The 23,119-nt window shown below is 55.6% G+C and overlaps 1 protein-coding gene across 5 annotated transcripts in view; it reads right to left on the bottom strand.

Moving 5' to 3' along the window:
• The window catches only part of CFAP74 (cilia and flagella associated protein 74), a 66,119-nt gene extending 43,672 nt beyond the window's left edge, over positions 1–22,447 (bottom strand). For 3 of the 5 annotated variants that reach the window (XM_058719404.1, XM_058719407.1, XM_058719406.1), the window contains exons 1-7: positions 22,332–22,446; positions 12,459–12,544; positions 9,529–9,613; positions 9,274–9,411; positions 7,226–7,324; positions 5,479–5,583; positions 170–343 (exon numbers count right to left, since the gene is read on the bottom strand). In XM_058719404.1, coding sequence (XP_058575387.1) covers positions 170–343; positions 5,479–5,583; positions 7,226–7,324; positions 9,274–9,411; positions 9,529–9,613; positions 12,459–12,525 — 668 coding nt within the window. In that variant the 5' untranslated portion in view covers positions 12,526–12,544; positions 22,332–22,446. Of the gene's footprint in view, positions 1–169; positions 344–5,478; positions 5,584–7,225; positions 7,325–9,273; positions 9,412–9,528; positions 9,614–12,458; positions 12,545–21,981; positions 22,308–22,331 lie in introns of those variants that run through there. The other 2 variants (XR_009258491.1, XM_058719405.1) reach the window with 2 other exon arrangements.
• Between the last annotated feature and the right edge of the window lie 672 nt (positions 22,448–23,119).

Below are 23,119 nucleotides of genomic sequence, written 5' to 3'. Positions count from 1 at the left end.
CGGGCGCTGTTCTGCCCTGCTCAGCAGCCTGGCCAAACAGGAGGCCCTGGGCAGGGGCTGCGCCCGGGGACCCGCGGGGTCAGGACTCTGGCCAGGGGCTCAGGCGGGGCCACAGAGGAGCTGGCTCTGGAGAAGGGCTGAGGCCCCCCGGCAGGTCCTGGCCACCCACCTGACCCTCAGCAGCCGGTTCCTCTCGGCCTTCTTCAGGGCCTCCTCCTCGCGGTGCAGCTGCTCGGCCGCGTGCACCCGGAGGCCCTTCCTGGCAGCCGCTTCCTCCTCTTGGGCAGATGCTTGGACGTCCTCAAGCTGTCCCTTCTGGATCGCAATGTGCCACATGGCGCTCCTTCAAACAAGAGGCACTTTTGTTTGTGTCGGCAAAGGCCACACCCTCTGAGGAGCGTCCATTCCAGGGGGTCCAGGAGGGCCTGGCCACGCAGTTCTGACGACCACCAGTCAAGGGCGGCTCCTCCTCCTGGAAGCCCTCTGGGCCTGCAGCCGCAGGGTGTCCACGGCTGGCCCGAGGACCGGTGTGGCACTCTGAAATAGGCCGGGGACACATGTGGGAGATGCCGCCTTTGAAAGAGGCTCCCTGTGGCACGGCAGCGAGAGACAGGGCCGGGGGGGGGGGGGGCAGCACAGGACACGGAGGGGAAGTGGGCTGCTGCCATATGAGCACCCTGTGTGACCTACAGGAGGGGTGTCTGGGCGCGGACAGGCGCCGGGAACGTCTGACCGTGGCTGACGGATTGCTGGCCCCCAGGCCTGAAAAAGATGGCGATTTGACTGAAGTCCCACTTTCTCTGAATAAAGAGAAGGTGATGGTGGAAGGAAGATCAGAGGCACAGAGGTGCTGCTGGCCTAGAGGATGGGGCAGGGGCGTGGGCCCAGGAGGGAGGGCACGTCTGGGGGCTGGACGCCGCCGGAAAGAGGTTCTCCCTAGAAAAGAAGGCAGTCCTGCCAGCCCCTTGGTTTTAGCCCAGTGAGATCCGTATGGGCATCACCTTCGGGGACGCGAGGTCCGCGTGTGCCGCCTGCCGCAGCGCCGGAAGGAAGGTCAGCAAAGGCTCTCGGCCGGGCCCCTGCGGCAGACACCCTGCCCCGGGTGTGGCCGGGCCCCTGCACGGAGCCTGCGGTGTGAGGCTGCCCGTGGCCTTTGGCCTTGCTGCTGGACCCAGGTGAGACAGAAGCTCGAGTCCGGGGACGCAGGGACCGCGTGACACGGGCCACCCGTCCCGAACTTCACGTTTGGCTGATCGTCTGCCTCCCGTTACCACGAAGACAGAGGCTCCCCGCACACGGCTTTTCACTTGTTCTATTCACCGGCGAGCCCTAAATGCTTCGAACGGAGTGTGGCCTACAGCAGGTCCTCAACTACCGTTTGTTGAATGAGTGAGCGGCACTACCTGAGCCACGGAGCCACAGATTCAGGCGTCCCGCCTGCACCCCAGTGCACACGAGCCCCCTGGAGGGGCCCGCCTCGCCTGCCCACCCCTCCACCTCCTCGGAGTCCCTGGCTGACGGGGGCTTCTGCCCAGCGTGTGGTCGGCAGCGACACAGGAGGGCCTGAAGGCGCGTCATCCCTGAGAACAGAGTCCCAAGAATGTGCGTCCGGGGGCACCGCTTGTGCAGGCACAGATCCACGGAGACCCCGCGGCGGCGCTCGTGGTGTGGCTGGTGGCCCAGGGGCTGGTGGCGGGACTTCCCGGGATGGGCCCAGAGCATGAGGACGTCAGGACCCCACTTGAGAGAAGGCTCCTGTCGATGAGGCCGATGGGCCAGCCACGCGGACCCGCCCGCTCCAGGGCTGCGCTGGCCTCAATCCACTGAGCGCCCTGTCCGCCCGCAGCAGACAGCAGGCCGCGCCCCACTCTGGCACACGTGCCCCTCAGGACCCAGGCGGGCGCGGCGATCTGTGCTCCTGGGAATGGTCACTTCCTCTGCGCACAGGGCTTCCTTCTCCACCTGTGTTCTTGTCACCTGCTGCGATTCTCTGCGGGGCTAGAGTCGCTCAGCTCATCTTGTGTTGCCGTGACGTCCACACGATGACATTTTACAGCGGAAGCGCAGAGGCGCGAGGAACACTCAGTGTACCGCCCCCCCCCCCCCAAGGCGCTGCGCGCAGCAGCCGGTTTTGCTGGGGGAAGGGCCTATGTGAGACTCAGTATGAGGTGGCCAGTCCCCAGGATGACAGCCCATGACCCCGCCTCCTGCACGCACACCGTGGAGCAGGCCGCGCCCACCAGGTCTCAGGGTTGATCCAAATGCGGCAGAGGTGATGGGATGTCACTTCCAAGAGGACACTGGGGCTTTTGCTCAACCCTGGGGGCTCAGTGTCCCTTGTCAGCAGCCCCAGGAGAGGCCTGCGGGGGGTTGATCTGAGCGAGCTTGGAAGCTGATCCTCTGTCCAACCCAGCGAACCTCCACACGATCCCGTCTTGACTGACATCTCAACCGTAACCTCCCGGGAGATCTCGAGCCAGAACCCCAGCTATGCTGCTCCTAGGTTCCCGGCCATCCAGGGACGGGGAGGTAATAATGCTTGCCGTGTTAAACCCTGGATGCACCTGGGACTCCCGCTACATAAAAACGCAGACGCGGGGCACGTGGGTGGCTCAGTCGGTGAAGCGTCCGACTTCAGCTCAGGTCATGATCTCACAGTCCGTGAGTTCGAGCCCCACGTCGGGCTCTGTGCTGACAGCTCAGAGCCTGGAGCCCGCTTCGGATTCTGTGTCTCCCTCTGTCTCTGCCCCTCACCCACTCACACTCTATCTCTCTCTCAAAAATAAATAAAAACATTAAAAAAAAAAAACCGCAGACACGCCCAGACTCCTGCTACGTAAAAATGTGGATGTGGGGGCGCCTGGGTGGCTCAGGTCATCTCAGGGCTGCGGGGGTCGAGGCTCATGTCGGGTTCCGTGCTGAGTGTGGAACCTGCCAAAGATACTCTCTCTCCCTCTGCCCCCCTCTCCTGCTTGCTTGCTCTCTCTCTAACATAAAATAATTACAAAAAACTCGGATGCACCCGGACTTCCGCTCCACACAAGACCACAGATGCAACTGGGAGCCGTTGTGTGGACTGGAGAAACCAGGTGCTGGGTAAACAGGTATGGTTCTGCACATTTAAAACATGTTTTTAAAATGTTTATTTATTTTTGAGAGAGAGAGTGCAAGCAGGAGAGGGGCAGAGAGAGAGAATCCCCAGCAGGCTCCACGCTGTCAATGCAGAGCCCGATGCGGGGCTCAGACTCACGAACCATGAGATCATGACCTGAGCAGAAATTAAGTCAGTCACTCCACCAACTGAGCCACCAGGTGCCCCGGCACACTGAACACATTTAATAGGAAGGGACAGAGTGTGTCAGCGTTCCCCAGTGGTCCCCTGGGGCAGGGCTGCTGACTGAGGAGAGGCACAAGGGAAGGTCTGGGATACATTTTCTCGTGTGTAAATTAGACTCAGGGAAAGCTGATTAACAAGGCAGCAAATGACAGTCCGGCAGCAGCCAGGCCCACGTGAGCAGTGGCCGGCGGGCAGGCCGCTGGGGTCAGGCCGCAGGAGGAGGGTCCCAGGGCGATCGCTGGAAGGGTCGGCGGACTGGCTACACGTGGGGACCGGGGAAACCAGTGAAAACGTTGAGGGTAGCGACAGGCAGGCTGGTCACTGCCACAGGAAGGAGGTGCAGACACGGCGGGGGAGGGTGGGGACGAGCCCGCAGTTCTGTTGGAGCTGGTTTCAAGACAGGGACACACACAGACGTGCACGGGTTTGCTGTCCCCGCCTGCTGCAAGGGCCTGGGAGCAGCAAGGTCCTCGCGGCCACGGGCATCAGCGGCGCCCAGCTCTAGACCTCCAAACCCCACTCCTCAGTTACAAACCAGGCTGAGTCCAGAGCTGAGGCGGGAGGATGAATCGGGGGGCGTGGAACGTGTCCTGGTGCCCGAGAGCACTCCAAGAGTGTCAGGGACAGGGACGTGTCAAAGGGCCTAGGAGCCAGCTTGAAAGAGGCCCGCTCACCGACTTGGGAGGACCGGAGGGTCAAGGCGAATAATGACGGGAAGTGACCGTATGCTGCTGACTAAAACAGAAATCAGAGTCTACGCTGATAAGCGAATGGATGTGGAGAAGAGACGCTTTTCTTCACACCAGAAGGCCGGCCCGCGGCCACGGAAGGAGCGCGGACTTTGAGCGTCTTTGGGGGCCGTCATCGCCATCGCCATCGCCATCATGATTGGTGCAGGCAAGAGACACCACTCAGTTCAGACACCAGCGCCCGCAAGGGGGCGAGGACAGGATGCCAGAGCCTCTGAGCGTCCACCACACGTTACGGATTCATTTCCAAAGGTGTCGCGCTGCGTGGAGAACCCCGGCAGGCACCACCTCGACCCAGCCACCAAAGTCCCCCCACCGGAAACGGGACCGGTCGCCATCATGCGCCTCGTTGAGAGGCCCCCCCAGAAGGACATGGCATCACTCGGGGGTATTCCAGCCAACAGTCACAAGGAAGCATCACGCAAAGACAACTTAAGGGGCCTTCACAGGCCCATAATCTTCAAAATGTGGAGGCCATGAGTGTCATGGGAGGGTGAGGGGTCTTCCTGGCTGGAGACGGGATAACCCCCTGCAACCCCCAAGTGGGACCCTCTTGCCGTAAAGGATGTCACTAGGACGGCTGGGGCCAAGGGGGCTCGGGGTGTTTTGCGCCGTCAAACAAGGGCCACATAAACGTCCATCGTCCTCCCACGCTCACTCACAGATGGCCCTACCATCCCGGCCACCTCTCTGTCCTCCCGCCTCCCCACTAGATTATGCTAAAGCACCACAGGACCCAGGGCTGGACTGTGCCTAACTTAAAGGAGGGCTGGGTTAGATAGACGGATTCCTGTCCCCACCCCCCGCTCCCCGAGAGTCCCTGTGGTGGGGAGGGGCAAGGGGACAGCTGTGGTTTTTCCAGCAGCGGGTGGCCTGCCGCCAATGCCCTGTCCTGGCCCTCTGTGCCTTCCTGCACGTTTCCCAGAGGCTGTCCGGCCAGCGTCTGGGGGAGGGGGCCGCTGTGGGGGGAGAAGCAGGGCACGAGGGACACCAGGAATCTGATCCCCTCCTAAACCCCCTTTCTTGCGGCAGCTAGCTAGAGGCAATGCTGCTGTTTACAACCCAAACCCAAGCACCAGTGTCTTTGCTGGGGGTTGCTTCTAGAAAGGTTGTGAAACAGTGAAACACTGTTTAAACACGGTGCTGGTGGTTCTCCGGAAGCAGGAAGCAGGAAAGAGGGGAAAGGAAAAGAAGCAGGTGTCATAGTTCTCAGAAACGCAAACAAACATGGAGAAAGTGGGAAACATTTCAAAAAACGTGAAGTCTTATCCTTTCAATGATCTCATTTAACAGGCTCCGTTCCCACTCCTAGGCAGCTTAAAAGTCGCACGCAAACCACGCGGGCCGCGTCCTGCCTGTGCGCAGGGAACCCCCCCTCCCCCCCCAACTCACTCGCTCTTCAGCAACGCGGCTCTGAGCTGGGACTGCAGGGCTCTCTCGTTGTCCAGCTCCGTGCACAGGCGTCTGGACACCGCCTGGAGGCGGCCCACGGAGGCACTGCTGAGGCACGGGGGCAGAGGGGCAGGGGGGCAGGGGAGTGGGGGGGCGGGGAGGTGGCGTCAGCCTGGCTCCCAGAGAAAGCCCCCGGTGGCCACTATCCCACTGAGGCCTTCAGCTGGCCTCTTCATTTTCAAGAGAGAAATCTGTCTACACCGGCCAGCGGGGAAGGCCTTCAAGAAAAGCTGCCCCTGTGCCTACTTCTGGCTGCTTGGCCAGGCACAGAACCCACTAGAGCACCTGCCCTGGCCACACCAGTGCCCACTTCCCTCCCGGGGTCAGGGAGCCGGATCCCCTGGTTCCAGCCTGTCCGAGTTGTGGGCCCATTCAGATCAGGGAAGGATCCTGCACACTCGCCCGACTGGAAGCAGTCAGGCGGCCAAAACGCCCCTGGAAGACTCTAGGTAGGGAGTCCACTCTGCACCCTCTTCTGTCCTGGGCTGTGGCCGGCTCAGTGCACCGCCCAGGCACCCGACCGCTCAGGCACGTTCTGAGATAATCACAGATTATCACAGATGATCCCGGGGTGGCCAGTGGGGCTGTGTGGAAATAGCCTTGGGTGACAGAGACCTCAGGACCGGTGTGTGCATACCACGGATCAGGACCCCACACGTGTACGGCTGGGGAGTGGGTTTCCAGCAGCTGGTGTGGCCCTCATTTCTCTACATCCAGCCTGCTGTGTCCCATAGAATCAGGTGGATTTTAAAGTCCTACAAAAGAGCCTGTCTCTGCCTGCAGGGGGCTGGGCTGCAGGCCTCACGACGCTGCTGCTGGGTGAACGGTCTGGCACCTTGTCCTGTCTGTCCTGTGACCCCCAGGACTCCAGCCCCCAGGAGGCCCTCTGCCCTCCTGGGGCCAGTGGGGCCTGGCACTCATCCCTTCCTGGCAGCAAGTGGGGCAGCTACATTCAGATTCTGGCTCAGAGCCCCAGGACCAACGTCCCACCGTGTCCCCGCTCAGCAGCGTGACCCCGGGCAGCTCACTTAGTGTCCCTGGGTCCCTCAAAGGGCTGCTGTGAGACCGATAGGGCCTGAAGTGCATGGACGCCACCTGGCTCACCTGTGGATACCAGCCCCGGGCGCGGGGAGCTCCAAGCAGATGTGTCCACGTGAGGTAGCCGCGCAGGCCTCTGACCCCCTGCCTGTCCTGTCCCCTCATCTGGGTAGTGGCACTACCTGGCTGGTCGATCGAGACAAAGCCAGTCCTGATGTTTCTTCCCCTAAGCTCATTGGTGTCCCTGCCCTGTCCCCACAGAGTGGCCTCTCTTTTTGGGCACTTCTATGGCTTTGCACATCCTCACCGCCAGAATGTTCCTTCCTAGTCACTGCAGGCAAGTTGTTTTTCTCACTCAGGCTCCAGCCTGGAGGCAACTCCTCAGGAAGCCTCCCTGGCCACCTGCCTCAAAGTGACCACCTCTCCTGACCTCACGGCCACCAGCTCTCTTGTCCTTGTGACCACCTGTCTCTTTCCGTATTGGGGTGCGTCTGTTCCCCACCCTGGAGGGTGGCCAGTCTGCTTCCTCGTGCACCTGAAGGCAGCAGGTGTTAGTATAGATGACGAGTCGGGTGACCGGACGCTTTCTGCTGCGGCACTGGGGGCCCCCGCCACCCGCCCTGCTCGGCGCCCGGGGCGCACGACCTACGTGTTGTTGGCCTCTCTCCCTGCAGCCACCTCGGCCGCCACGCTCGCCTGCTGCTTGGCGATGAGCTCTATCCTCTGGCGGCAAGCATGCAGCTCTCCTCTGCAGGGAAGTCAGAATCCGGATAAGCAGTTCTCTGGGATCGAGTCTCTCTGCACGCTCTCCCTCAGGAGCCTCGGACGGAAACCCATCTTCCTTCAGCTCCCCTCACCCAGGCCAGGGGCGCAGTTATATGTCCCCCCTCGCCCAGGGCAGGGGTCGCGGTCATCGGTTCCCCCTCGCCCAGGCCAGGGGCCGCAGCTATATGTCCCCCCTCGCCCAGGGCAGGGGTCGCGGTCATCGGTCCCCCCTCACCCAGGCCAGGGGCCGCGGTTATATGTCCCCCCTCGCCCAGGGCAGGGGTCGCGGTCATCGGTCCCCCCTCGCCCAGGCCAGGGGCCGCGGTTATATGTCCCCCCTCGCCCAGGGCAGGGGTCACGGTCATCGGTCCCCCCTCGCCCAGGCCAGGGGCCACGGCTATATGTCCCCCCTCGCCCAGGGCAGGGGTCGCGGTCATCGGTCCCCCCTCACCCAGGCCAGGGGCCGTGGTTATATGTCCCCCATGGCCCAGGCCAGGGGCCGCGGCTATATGTCCCCCCTCACCCAGGCCAGGGGCCCCGGTCATCTGTTCCCCCCTCGCCCAGGCCAGGGGCCGTGGTTATATGTCCCCCGTGGCCCAGGCCAGGGGCCGCGGCTATATGTCCCCCCTCACCCAGGCCAGGGGCCCCGGTCATCTGTCCCCCTCGCCCAGGCCAGGGGCCCCGGTCATCTGTCCCCCCTCGCCCGGGCCAGGGGCCCCGGTCACCTGTCCCCCCTCACCCAGGCCAGGGACCCCGGTCATCAGTCCCCCCTCACCCGGGCCAGGGGCCCCGGTCATCAGTCCCCCCTCACCCAGGCCAGGGGCCCCAATCATCTGTCTCCCCTCACCCAGGCCAGGGGCCCCGGTCATCAGTCCCCCCTCACCCAGGCCAGGGGCCCCAGTCATCTGTCCTCTCGCCCAGGCCAGGGGCCCCGGTCATCTGTCCCCCTTGCCCAGGTTAGGAGCTGAGGTGACATCATCTTTCCAGGGATTTCTCTCACACAATCAAGCTGCCTGATCAGGGTCTTGTTTCCTGAAAGCCCTTCAGAGGGGCCACCTGTGTGACCTCAACCCAAATGAGAGTTCACGGGAACCGGCACACGTGAACGTGGCCAGGCGTGTAAGGGCACCGGGGAGAGGCCTGGGAGGGCCGCGCACCCGGCACACAGCTGCAGCACCTCGTCAGTGTTCTAGAACTCCCAGACCCGACAGGACAAGCGACCAAGGTGTGGGCCTGGATCGAATCCGATTCAAAACTCTAGCTCCTGTGATGAGGACAGCAGAACCAAACCCAGAGTGCGGGCTCTAAGCCAGCCTGGAGGACACGCAGGGAACCGCCGTGGTTGCGCGGCCGGGAGATGCTCACGTCCTCATGGGAGAAACCGTGCGGAGGTCCGGTGGAAGGAGGTTTTTACTTGCTCCGGGGACAAGTAGGCAGGAGTGATGCCTGCAGGCGGCTGTCACACAACTCAGCAGACAGAAATCACAGGCACACGCCCCACAGGGAAAGAACCCACAGGTGAAGGTGGGCAGGGGCACGTGGGTCACAGCGGGGACTATGTGTTTTCCACTTTCCCCGTATGACCTTCTCTTCGCAGACGTTTGGGGAACACGCGCTACCAGTGTTAGCGCGGGTCAAGCCGGAGCGGACCCCAGGGCAGGACGGGCCGACCCGAGGCCCAGCCCCACGCAGGCCACCAGCGAGGCCCGGGCCCCGCACGACCAACGGGGACACCCTCTGCACGCCTCACGTGACGGCCAGGAGGGCAGGGGGAGATCCGTCCATCGAGGCCGGCCCCGAGGTCATCAGGGTCAGAGGCCGGCAGAGCCCGAAGCCTCCGGAGCACGGGTCGCCCCGCCCACGACGGCCGCCCCGCCCCCTGCTCGCCCCGCCCACCTGCCGCAGCTCCCTCCCCGTCGCCGTCGAGCCCACCTGGTTTTCTGAACGAGCAGCTCTTTCTCCTCCTGCAGCGTCTCCAGGCGGCCCAAGGTCCTCCGCAGGTCGCAAGCCTGGAACCTGGCTGGGGCGGCTGTTTTCTTCCCACTTGGGTCAGCATCGGCGTTCCCCGGGCTTCAGGCGGAAGGACAGCGGCTGCCCTCGCGCTGTTCGACCCGCCCGGCTCCACCTTTCCGCCGAGGGTGCCCAGGCTGAGGTGCGGGGAGCAAGGGGCCCGCCCAGAGTAGTTACCGGCGGCCTCCCGAGTCGGCGCCCTTCTCAGCTGCCGGAGGAAGAAATTCAACCTGGAACTCTGGAGCCTCTAGTTCATCTCTTTCTAGAAATCCAGGCAAGAGAAAAAACACAAAGTAGATGCAGACGTTCAAGTCTGAAGCACTGGGATGAACCTAGACAAGCTCACATCTGCAGGCGCGATGCTGATGGCCTTAGAGCAATGGTTGTCAAAGCGTGGCCCGGGAACCCTGGTGGGAGTGCCTAGAACTCTCTGGGAGCGTCTTCAGTCCAAACTATTTTCCTAGTAGTACTAAAACGTCATTTGTCCTCTCACTCTCATTTCACAAGTGTAGAATGGAGTTTCCCAAAGTCCACATGACGTCTCGTGTCACAACAGACTAACACGACCGAACGGGAATCCAGCTGTCTTCTGACAAACCAGACTCTTTTCGTTACATACAACAGGTTCGGTTTTGCTATTTTCACTGAATACATAGAAAAAGTTTTTCAGCTTTAATTTTTAATACACTCGATATTAAAAAATGTAACTGACATAGGGGTGTCTGGGTGGCTCAGTCCTGCTTAAAGAATTTTAAGAGGACACAGAAGTGGGAAGGGCCCTACTGGCCAAATTTAGAACAAATTGAGCTTCAAAATAAACAGGGCAGAGGGGCCCCTGGGTGGCCCAGTCGGTTAAGCATCCGACTTCAGCTCAAGTCATGATCTCACGGTTCATGGGTTCGAGCCCCACATCAGGCTCTGTGCTGACAGTTCAGAGCCTGGAACCTGCTTCAGATTCTGTCTCCCTCTGTCTCTGCCCTTCCCCTGCTCATGCTCTGTCCCTCTCTCAAAAATAAATAAACATTAAAAAGTTAAAAAAAAAATAGGAACCGACAGAAAAAACACTTTCTGGTTGCAACGATTTTTAAGAATGTAAGGGGGTTCTCTGACAAAAAAGTTTGAGAATTATTATCTTAGAGAATCACTGTAGACTTCGAGCCAAACATGGCCAATCGAACTTAGGCAATTTCTGTCTACCCTTCATTAAATCTCAGTGAAAATGACTACAAAGGAATTCAACAAGGCGTCAGTGAAAATCACAAGGAGTACAGGAGGAAGAGAGTAGACAAAAAACCTATACATTTGGGCAGATGGAAAGGTGGGGACGAATTTACTACCTCCCCCCATAGCTCACCTCACAACTCCTCACCTCAGCTTGCCTTGCCACACCTTACCTCTTCTCACCTCACCAACCTCACCTCACCACGCCTCACTACACTCACTGCACCTCAGCTGACTTCACCTCACCATATCTCACCTCATCTCACCACAACTCACCTCACTGTACCATACCTCGCTACACCTCACTTCTCCTTGCAACACTTCACCACAGCTCACCTCACCACACTTCACCTCAAAGCACCTCACCTCACTTCAGCGTCTCTCGCCACACCTCACCTCTTCTCATCTCACCAACCTTACCTCACCCCACCTCACCTCACTTCAGCTCACCTTGCCGTACCTCACCTCTTCTCACCTCTCCCCAACCTCACCTCATCAAACCTTACCTCCCCGACCTCTCACCACACCGTACCTCATCTAACCACGACACCTGACCACAGCTTACCTCACCTCACAGTTCCTCACGCCACCTACCTAACCACCCCTCGACTCAGCATGCCTCACGTCATCACGCCTCACGTCACCTCACCCCCCTGTACCATACCTCACCGCACCCCATATTACAGTTCTTCACCTCACCCTGCCTAACCATACTCGCATCACACCTCACTTCTTGCAACACTTCACCACAGCTCACCTCAAAGCACCTCGCCTCTTCTCACCTCACCACCCCTCCCCTCACCTCATCACACACTGATCTTAGCCAAAAGGCCGAGAAGCGATCACCTCACCTCATCAAACCCTACCTCACCAATCTCTCACCTCACCACCCCTCCCCTCACCTCACTGTACCTTACTTCACAACTCCTCACCCCACCTTACCCAACCACACTCACCTCACTGTATTTCACTCACCTCACCACACCAACCTCACAAACCTCACAACACGCAAACCTCACCACACCTCCCCTCACCAGCCCTCACCACACCTCACCTTACCATACCTCACCTCACCTCAGCTCACCACACATCACCTCGCCTTACAACTCCTCAGCTCACCTCACCACCCCTCCCCTCACCTCACAGTTCCTCACCCCACCTACCTAACCACACCTCACCTCACGCTTCACCTCACCTCACCACAGCTCAGAAACTGAGAAACGAGCCGCGCTGCAGTTAGACGGAGAACCAAGGAAACTAGTCCAGGTTTGACTGTCTTGCCTGGCGTCCAGCACTAGCCCAAATCAAGGCCTATCTTGGATTATCGGATTATTTTGAAATCTATAAACTTCCAGGGAAAGAAAACCAAAATAGGTCATAATCGAAGGGATAAAAACGGCATCCTATTTCTCAATAGAGATGCTGGAAACGAGAAAACTATACTCTGTCGCCTTCAAGAATCTCGGCCATAATTTATCTTTTTTTTTCAACTAAAGACAGAATGATATAAACTTTGAGGAAAAAAAATAAGCCTAAAAGATATAGTCTTTCTTTTTTTTTTTTTTAATTTTTTTTTTTAAACGTTTATTTATTTTTGAGACAGAGAGAGCCAGAGCATGAACGGGGGAGGGTCAGAGAGAGGGAGACACAGAATCTGAAACAGGCTCCAGGCTCCGAGCGGTCAGCACAGAGCCCGACGCGGGGCTCGAACTCACGGACCGCGAGATCACGACCTGAGCCAAAGTCGGCCGCTTAACCGACTGAGCCACCCAGGCGCCCCAAGATATAGTCTTTCTAAAGAAAGGGAATTCAGGGAAACTATAAAGCACATCATTTATCTTCATTGTTGCCAAAACACCTGTTATCTGTGAAAAGACTTTTATTACCATCTTCCACAATCGGGACATTGTCCAAAAGCTCCTTCTTAGGGAACTGGTTAGCGTCTTCTTCCATCTTGGGAAGCAGAAATTAGCTACGAAAAAAATTGTAACAGGTATAGATGAATAGGATCATAGTTAAAAAACATACATATTGGATTTCATACGCATTAACAATTTCTCTTGGAAAAAGACATTAAGAAAATGGATGAGGGGCACCTGGGTGGCTCAGTCAGTTTAGCACCCAACTCTTGGTTTTGGCTCAGGTTATGATCTCATGGTTCGTGGGCTCAAGCCCCAAGACGGGCTCTGTGGTGACAGTGCAGAGCCTGCTAAGGATTCTCCCTCCTTCCCTCTCTCTCTGTCCCTCCCCTGCGCACGCTCTCTCTCTCTCTCTCTCTCTCTCTCTCTCTCCCTCTCAAAATAAATAAATAAACTTTGGTAAAAAAGAAGAAAAGAAAATGGACAAGCCCAGACTAGGAGAAAATATTTGCAGCAGAGAAATCCGACAACAGTCGTATATCCAGAATATATAAAGAGCCCCTAAACATCAACAACATAAAGTCCAAACTCCGACTGAAAAGGGGCAGGAATTTTAGAACAGACATGGCAAGAGGAGATACACAGATGGCCAACGAGCTTGTGACACTTCGCGCAGCAGTATTAGTCCCCGGGGAAACGTGAAGTAAAACCATCATGAGACACTGCTGCACACCTGTGAGAACGCCCCAAATCAAAAATACGAACACTGGCCCAGCACGTGACCCGGAAATCCTCCTCCAGGACGTGCCCAGGAGAAACCAGAACACATCCCTCAAACGACCTTGCACACGAGTGTTTACCCAGAGGGCCCCCAGCCGGAAAACAACCCAAGCGCCCGTCGTCGTGAGCACGTGCTGCTGCTCGGGAACAAGAAGGAACCGAACGGCTGCGCACGAGCGTGTCTCAGGAGCCTCGCCGGAGGTGAAGGAAGCCACGCACGGAGGAGAACCAGGAAACCCCGGTTCAGGCAAAACTACCTGCCGGCGGCTGTGGATCTGGGGTCAAAGGCAAGGAGTGGGAGGGGCGCGAGGGGCACAGTGGGGTGGGGGATGTTCCGCATCATTTCTAGCGGTGGTTGCACACGTGATGATCAAACCTCACCCAAATGAACATTCGGGATGTGCGTGCTATATAGCATGTCACGTGTTACGGGGCAGGTCAGAAGCAACCCTTAAGGAATTTCAGAACATCCCTCACGCTTTAAGTTATCTGAGGGACCTTAGGAGCCTGCCTGCCCAGAACTCCGTGCGGAATGTTGATATTATGCAGGAGATGCTACAATCGTAGATGAATTTGTCTTTCATGTTTCACTTGACAATTGCTTCGGAATAATTGACTGAAAAATATTTTCAAAGCCTAATAATGTTTCCTGGATGAATCAATAATAAGTCAAGGCCAGTGATTCCTTTTAAAAAATGCTGCAAAGAAACAATCACGCATTACAGTTCTGAGAGGCAAAATTTCAAGGCATCTTGTCAAATGCCAACAATATTCCTCCCACTGGAGAAAACCTATTAACCACCCCCCCCCCCATCTGTGAATGGCAGAGCTTTTAGAACATATTTACAAAGTGGCCGAGTCTGTTCTGCTCGCGCTCATGAACTCCACGTGCTCATCACAGCGCAGCTCAACTGTCCCCCGGACGGACGGCAGCCTGATACGAGGTGGATCATCACACACACAGTTCCATTTAAGATGACATTAAACCACATACACTTCTTTTTAAAAATTTTTTTTTTTACATTTTATTTATTTTTGATAGAAGGAGACAGAGCACGAGTTGGGGAGGGGCAGAGAGAGAGGGAGACACAGAGTCCGAAGCAGCTCCAGGCCCCAAGCCGTCAGCACAGAGCCCGACGCGGGGCTCGAACTCAGACCGCGAGATAGTGACCTGGGCCAAAGTCGGACGCTTCACCGACTGAGCCACCCAGGTGCCCCGACACTTCTTTTTTTTTTTTTTAATGTTTATTTATTTACTTTGAGAGAGAGAGAGAGAGAATGAGAATGAATCCCAAGCAGGCTCCATGCTGTTAGCGCAGATCCCGACATGGGGCTCGATCTCACGAACCTCGAGATCATGACCTGAGATGAAATCAAGAGTCACACGCTCAACAGACTGAGCCACCAGGTGCCGCTGAACCACATGCACTTTGAATGTCCAGTGAAACATGGCAGTTCCAGACAGGGAGCCTCTGATGCCTCTTTTTTTTTTTTTTTTTTTTTTTTAAATTTTTTTTTCAACGTTTTTAATTTATTTTTGGGACAGAGAGAGACAGAGCATGAACAGGGGAGGGGCAGAGAGAGAGGGAGACACAGAATCGGAAACAGGCTCCAGGCTCCGAGCCATCAGCCCAGAGCCTGACGCGGGGCTCGAACTCACGGACCGCGAGATCGTGACCTGGCTGAAGTCGGACGCTTAACCGACTGCGCCACCCAGGCGCCCCTCTGATGCCTCTTAAATTCTCACTAAAACCACAGCAGAAGGATTCAGTTTTTTCAACACACGCATCTACAAGGACGCGGCAAATGGGAGAATAAACAGTTTGAACAAAACAGAAGCCGGGAGTGTGAGGCGGTAGCAGCCCTGCAGGCAGAGGTATGGACCGACCTCCAGGGGAAAACTGGAGCCATAAAAACCCACGTGCGCCCCACTGCCCGTGGAAGGCCCCAGAACTCGGTGTCTACAGGGATGAAGTAGAATCGGAAACAGATTTGCTAAAACATGCGTAAGAAGCAGTTGGAACTTCCATTTCCATTTTAGGCATGTGGCCGTCCAGCGTGCCAGCCATCACACTAAAAATAACCACAAATGCTGCATAAAATTGTATGTTAATTGCCTTAAGAACCTTGAAGAATTGACTAGAAAGTAAGAAATCATCAGGTCAAAATCTAAGTGAAGGCAAGATTGTAAATAGGTGAAAGGGCCAAGGTGTAACAAAAAAAAAAAAGAAAAAAAAAAAAGGTCTCCTTTTAAATTGGGTTAAAAGACCCATAGCAACAACCAAAAAATCTAACTGTCCACTATTGGAGAGACATCTAAAACACAAGCTTACAGAAGCACTGAAATTTTTTTAATGTTTATTTATTTTTGAGAGGGGGGGGCAAGTGGCAGAGGGGCAGAGAGAGAGAGGGAGACACAGAATCCAAAGCAGGTTCCAGGCTCCGAGTTGTCAGCACAGAGCTCGATGCAGGGCTCAAACCCATGAACTGTGAGACCTTGACCTGAGCCAAAGTCAGACGTTCAACCGACTGAGCCACCCCGGCGTCCCGAAGCGACAATTTTACATCCACGTGTGTTCACTAATGGAGTCACAGAGGAAACGGCACAGATCGACAGAACAAGGAAAAAGTCAAAATGCAAACTCTCGTGGGAAAATTTCACACACCGCTCTCAGGAACTGATAACAAAAGCAGATAGCAGAAGTCATTAATGACACTCGCCATCATTAACAAACTGAACGTGACAGACATACAGAGAGCATACCAGAGACAGAATTGTAAGTGCTCCCTGAAGGCACGCTGAATATTTACAAAAGCCGTCTCCTGGGCCCGAAGCAGGTCTCAATAGATTTTATTTTTTTATTTATTTTTTAAATTTTTTTTCAACGTTTTTTATTTATTTTTGGGACAGAGAGAGACAGAGCATGAACAGGGGAGGTGCAGAGAGAGGGAGACACAGAATCGGAAACAGGCTCCAGGCTCCGAGCCATCAGCCCAGAGCCTGACGCGGGGCTCAAACTCACGGACCGCGAGATCGTGACCTGGCTGAAGTCGGACGCTTAACTGACTGCGCCACCCAGGCGCCCCAGGTCTCAATAGATTTTAAAAGACTAAAATGTACAAGGCTTTGTACAGCATAAGGAACATAGTCAGTTATACTGTGACAGCTTTGTGTGGTAACAGACGGTGACTACACTTGTCACAGTGGTGACTCTGCAATGTACAATATCAAATCACTACGGGGTGCACCTGAAACAAACACAATATTAATATCGTATGCCAATTATTCCTCAATAAAAACAATCATAAAAAGCTTGTTCTCTGACCAAAAGTCACCAGCCCAAATCAATAACAAATAGAGAAGTGTTTCTGGAAAATAAGAAACATACTTCTAAATAACCCATGGGTCAAGGGAAAAAAATCATGCTGGAAACAGTAAAATACTTTGAGCTGAGTTACAAGGACAGTAGCTCCAATCAACCATAGCGCGGCTGACCCCACACAGAGCAAACTCCTGAACTTCACACGTATATGGCATTAGGAAAAGGCTAAAAGTTAATGCACGAAACATCCAGTTTGAGTGGCTACAGAAAGAACTGCGAGATGAACCCAAAGAAAGTGGAAGAAAGCAGATTGAAAATATTCACAATTCATGCAACAGAAACGAACGTATGTGATCGACATGTTCCTGGAAACCAAGAGTTTGTATTTTTAAAAGACTAAAATTGATAAATATGTCAGGAAAACATTAAAAACTAAAGAAGTCACGAACAACTTTATGCCAGTAAATTTGAAAATGTAGACAACGGACAAATTATTAGAGAAATATTACTAATCAGAATTGTTTGACCAAAAAAACCTTCCGAAGTCCCATAAACATAAAAGAAACTCAATCAACAGTCAAATACATTCCCAGGAAGAACACTCCAGGCTCAGAGGCTTCCCCATCCAGTTGTGGGAAACACGCCGGGCGCAGACCACTGGGTTCACACGCACCCCCTGCCGGAGGGACAGGCAGGTCCGGACTTCTCTCGTGGGGCTCACGCAGCCTTCGTCACCAGAGCCCGACACCGACAGCGGAGACCGGAGACGGGGAGCTCCTGTCGTTCAGAGCGCAGACACGAAAATGCAGAGAGAGGCATCGTTGGCCTGGATCCGCAGTGTCAACACGGCATAAAACTTCAGGACCACGGCGCATTTACTTAGCATCAGAAGTCAGCTTAATTCACCCCGGTAACAGACCGAAGGAAGAGAATTATATGATCAACTCGACAAGTGTGGGGAAAAAGTATTGATAAACTTCAACATGCCACTTATGCTTTAAAAAAAACTTGGCAATCTTACATTAGGAACAGTCTCCTTTACTGTAACAAAGGCTACACGCTGCCGACAATGTACAGGAGACATCACGCATCATCCTAGACATTAAAAATGTTCTTTTAAGACGGAAAACAGGGGTGCCTGGGTGGCTCAGCTGGTTAAGCGTCCGACTTCGGCTCGGGCCGTGATCTCACAGTTCGTGGGTTCGAGCCCCGCGTCAGGCTCCACGCTGAGAGCTGGAGCCTGGAGCCTGCTTCGGATTCTCTCTGCCCCTCCTCCCCCCCTCAAAAGGTGAATAAAAAATTAAAAAAAGAAAAAGACTGAGAACAAACCAAGGGCTTCGCTGAGCTACTTCCTTCCACTGGCACTCCTGCCTCCCAGCTAGAACCTTTAGGGGCAAAAGGACCAAAAAGGCATTCAGAAATGGCAATGTTTTCAGATAACATAGTCGTGTACATAGGAAATCCAAATGAGTATACAGACCTCCCTCATGAAAGTTATTGAGACGATGTAATGTCGTTAGATATAAATGCAATAATAAAAACCAAATATATTCCCATTTATCAAAGATTTGGAAAAGCTGCCATTTACAATTCCATCAAAAAATACGAACTGCGTAAGGACAAACACAACAAAAGGCGTGCAGGACCGCTAAGGAGGAAATGACGGAGCCTCACCGGGTGACGGCTAAGGAGGCCTAAATAATAAATAAACGGAACAGATGATCCTGACACTTCAACAAGTGGGTGTCATGGGGGGAAGAGGGATCGGGAGGCCTTTTTAAGTGAAAAGGTCCGGAAGACAAAAGTCCACCTCCTGCGGTGTGGGGGTCCTGTTTGGAAGCAACTGTAAAAGACGTTTTTGAGATCATGTGGGAGAGTGAACACAAACTGGCATTAGATTTTATTAAGAAATTCACGTTAATTTTGTTGGCGTTGATGATGATTTTGCAGTTATGCGAAAAGTGAGTCTTCAGCCGTTGGAGCTGTATTTACCGGCTCAAACCCACGAACCGTGAGATCGTGACCTGAGCCAAAGTCATATGCTCAACCGAGTGAGCCACCCAGGCGCCTCCAGGGTTTCTTACACAGGACACCAAAGTCATTAGCCATGAGAGGAAAAGCTGGCAGGTGGTCACATACATTTAAATTAAAAACTTTCATTCAGATGATGAATGAATCTCCCTCGGGAGAGTGAGAAAAAAGTTACAAGCCAGAAGATAAATTCAACACATTATCCTAAAGGTCCTCCATCAAGACCACGCAAGGATTACCCACAAATCAGTAAAGAAGGTGGCAGTCCGGGGGCAATGGCAGGACTCACACAGGCACTTAACCATTGAGGGCATTCAAATGGCCAGGAAGTGGGGCAGCCATGTGTCCAGTGTGACCGCGTGCCCCACTTCATGCCTGTTTTCCTGGCATTATTAAGAGTGTTTCCCTTTAACTCTTAGCCAAGTCGTGCTTTGGACGATAAACTATTTCTTGGTAATGAACAACAACAACGACAACAATTGTCCAACCTCATTTGTAATTAGGGAAACGAAAGTTAAAGTCACAATCTCCTATCGTTACGTGCTCATCACACTTGGTAAGACATCACAAGCCCGACAGTGGCAGGTGCGTGAGTGAGGCAGCGGGAACGTTCACCCGGCCATGGTGGGAGCGTGGGAGCAAGAGCGGGGACAATTACTTCCAGAGAGTCCGGCGTCACCCGGTAGAGTTAACGAGCGCGCGCCTCCGTGCGGCTCTCCCGCCGCTGCTGCAACAACTTCCCGCAAATCCAGGGACTTCACAGATTTACTGCCTTACGATTCTGACGTCGGATTCTGAAATGAGTCTCACTGGGTGAAAATCAAGGTGTGGGCAGGACAGCGTTCCCTTCTGGACGCTCTAGGGAGGATTTTTGTTTCCAGAGGTCACGCACATTCCTGGGCCCACTGGACCGCCTTCAAAGCCAGCAGCGTCAGTGTGGTCTTTCTCCTGGGGCCTCCTGACTCTCTCTCTCTCCTGCCTCCCTGTCCCACTTCTGAGGACCCTGTGTCTGCACTGGGCACATGTGGATAATCCAGGACAATCTCCCCATCTCCAGACACCTGGGTAACAACCTCAGTTCCCCTGCTGCGTCATCTAACATATTCCCAAATTCCAAGGATCAGGTCATGGATCTCTCTGGGCACCATTCTGCGCCCCCCTACTCTCTGACTCAGCGGTTCCTCTCCTAGGTGTGTGCCCTACGGAAAGTCTCAGCCGTTATGCTCGTGTCCCGGAGCTGTCACAGCACAAGTGTGGCACACCGGGCGTCTCAGGACAACGGAAGTGTATTCTCTCACACTTCCGGAGGCCAGGAATCTGACATCAAGGTGCCAGCAGGGCCTTGTTCCCTCTGAAGCACTACAGCAGGGTCTGTCCCAGGCCTCCCTCCCAGGTTCTGAGAGTTCCTGGCCTGTGGCAGGGCAACTCCAACCTCCGTGTGATGCTCTGAGTGCACATCTACGTTCAAATACCTCTTTTTTTTTTTTTTAATGTTTATTTATTTTGGAAGGAGAGAGAAACAGAGCATGAGCGGGGGAGGGCGGAGATAGAGGCAGACACAGAATCTGGCAGCACAGAGCCCGACGCGGGGCTCGAACTCATGAACCTCAAGATCATGACCCGAGCCCAAGTCAGACACTCAACCTACTGAGCCACCCAGGCACCCCTTAAATACCTCCTTTGTATAAAGACGCCTGACATATGGGATCAGGGGCCCACTCTCCTCCAGTGTGACCTCATCTTACTGAATTCCATCCCCAGTGACCCTATTCCCAAATGAGGTCACATTCTGAGATGCCAGGGGTTAGAGCTTCAACCTATGAGGTTTTTTTCCCCCTGAAGAAACACAATTCAATTCCTCACAGACTTAAACAACAGGAGACACAACACGACCTCAGAGAGCAGCAACAGCTCTGGGAACAAAGCCCCACGGCCACCAACAGCAGAAAACACCGACAGCGTGGTCCGGCCTACAGAGTGCTGGATGGGAACGAGGAAGGAGCTGGCGTCGCAGAGCGGGTGTGCCTCTTCCACACGGCTGAGGGGAAGATGGTGCACAGCGCACACCCTTCTCCCCTCTGGAAGCTTCCGGACTAGGTTCCCCAGGAGGGGCAGGCAAAGCAGGACCCGGGTGGCCCAGAGCTGGCTGTCAGGGCCTGAGTAGGAGGAAGGCAGCCCCGAGAAGGGCATCAGAGCCCAAGCAGGGTGGAGGGGCGGCCCGCGGTGAGCCGCCCAGCTCAAGCCTGGGAAGGGTGACGCGGCCACTAGCCTCAAAGCATCTCCCAACGAAATACGCGTTCATTACAGAGGGAAAAAGGAACTTCCCAGCGGAGACATCGGCAGACACCACTTTAATTAAGTGATCAAGGCAAACATCATCTGTAATGTGACAAATGGGCCACCATGAGCCACCTGACAGGATGGAATGGGATGAAGAAAGTTGTGCATAGATTCTGTGACTTTTCTGCCAAGGATGCATAATGTGAATCTAATCTTGAGGAAACATCAGACAACCCAAATGGAAGAGCTTTCTACAAAGTCACTGCCTGCGGCCATCAAAGGTGTCAGGGTCATGGGGGCCAAAGAAAGGCTGGGGAATGCTGTGGACCGAAAGACACCGAACGAACACTAAGTCGCCATGATGACCGAGTGCTGTGCGACGTCCCAGACTGAGTCCTTTTGCTTTTGTGACTTTACAGGATCAACTGTCAAAATGTGCTTGACTGGGCTGAGGACCAGCAGTAGTGACACATCCATGTGACTCTCTTGACCTTGATGGTCACGTGGACCATGGTCATGCCCGAGAGGGCCCTTGCAGGTAGGAAATACTCAAAAGTACGGTGGTGGTGATAAAGCTTCATGCAAGCTACTTGTTCTCAAATGCTTCAGGAAAAGGGAGATTGTTGGTGCTCAACTTGCAACTTTTATGCCAACGTGGGGTTGTTTCAAAATTGAAAAAGAATATACACCGTATCATTCCATTTATATGAAGTTTAGCAACATGTGGAATTTAATTATATTGCTTAGGAATGCACACATAGGTGGGACACCTAGAGAAAAGCAAGGGAGTTAGACTCACAAACCAGCTCATGGTCCCGGGGGGAGGTCTGCCAGGCAGGAGAGGGGTGGGTTGACTTGTGCGGTGCCAACACGCTTTTATTTCTGGACTTGGGGGGTCGCCACCGATGTTCACTTTAAAACCAATGTGTACGCTGTGCTCATGAATTTCCGCACGGCTTACCCCCAGAGAGTGAGTGCGGGAGTCTTCTGAGCTGCTGCAGACCAGACTGGGGCCTGCTCCTCACGTGCTCGGCGCCCAGGCCCCACCTGTCCCTCACCTGCCCCCTCACTTGCTCGGCACCTGCTCCTCATCTGTCCCTCACCTAATAAGTGCCCAGTCCCCACCTGCTCCTCACCTGCTCAGTGCCCAGTCCTTGCACACGTTCAAGGAAGGCTCGTTCAAGCCAAAACTGCGAGCGGATAAACGAGTATCCGCTGGTGGACGACGTCGGAGCGGAGGCCCTCCCGCTTCCCAGACCCGGTTATCCTAGCGAGTCGGGAGGCCCTGGGGACTCCGCAGGGCACCCTCCCACCCCGCCCGAGGTCCGCTCACCGCCGCGGCGGAGGCGCGGCGACCACACGCGGCGGGCGCGCACCGCCGGGCGCAGGGCCCCCGAGACCCGCCGCAGCAGGCGCCGGCCCGGCAGGACTTGGGCGGCGAGGGCGCTGGGCCGCGTCCGAGGGGCTACGCGGCGGACGGACCCACCTCTCTGCCGACCGGAGCGGGTCGGAACGGCTCGCACGGCGGCTCCTCCGTAGCTCCGCGTCGGCGTCGGCGGCGGGCGGCTCCATGGCAACGGGCGGCCCCACGCGGCGGGGGAGCTCACGCGCCGCACGCAACCCCCGTTCTCGCGATGGTTCTGTCCGGCGCGCCCCGCGCAAGCGCAGTGCGCCCGGGATGCAGGCCGCGAGCGGAGGGGCTCGGAGAGGACGGCCCCGCTGGGAGGACCGGACCCGGCACCGGGTCGGCGCTCTGGGTTTGGCCCAAGGCGACCTAAGTTCGGACGGGCTGTCAACCCTAAAAAATAGGTGTGTTCACGTAAAATCGGCATTTCCCCTGCTTTGCGCAAGAAGGGGGGGTGGGGAGAGCGGGCACAACGTGCCGGCTGCGCTGGAGCGGAATCAAGCCTCGCCTCGCTCCCCCCCTTCCCCCGTCCCCCGAGGCCCGAGGTCGCCGTTATACCGTAACTCCTGCCCGCCTTTCCTGTCAGGCGACCTGCCTGGCGCGGGGGTGTGTGTGACGAAGGGCACCTCCCGCCAGGCCACGCAGGGGGCGTCCGGCCACCCGAGGGCGTGGGTGCACCTCTGCCTTTGCAGAGACTTGCATGTGACTTGCAAGGTGGCTGGCCCGCTAGCCGCGTGCTGGCTTTGATCCCTGCCTCCTGGTGCCACAGTGAGGTCCAGGAAGTCCTTTAAGTTTGTGCAGGGAAGACGATCCATCAGGGCCACCAAGCCTCGCGAAAAGCGCAGCAAAGGTGGGAACGGTGGGAGCCA

Source organism: Neofelis nebulosa, chromosome 2 (assembly GCF_028018385.1).
Source record: "Neofelis nebulosa isolate mNeoNeb1 chromosome 2, mNeoNeb1.pri, whole genome shotgun sequence".
NCBI classification, from domain to species: Eukaryota; Metazoa; Chordata; class Mammalia; order Carnivora; family Felidae; genus Neofelis; species Neofelis nebulosa.
The sequence above is the reverse complement of the archived record's forward strand: the minus strand, read 5'-3'. Positions and strand labels throughout refer to the sequence as shown.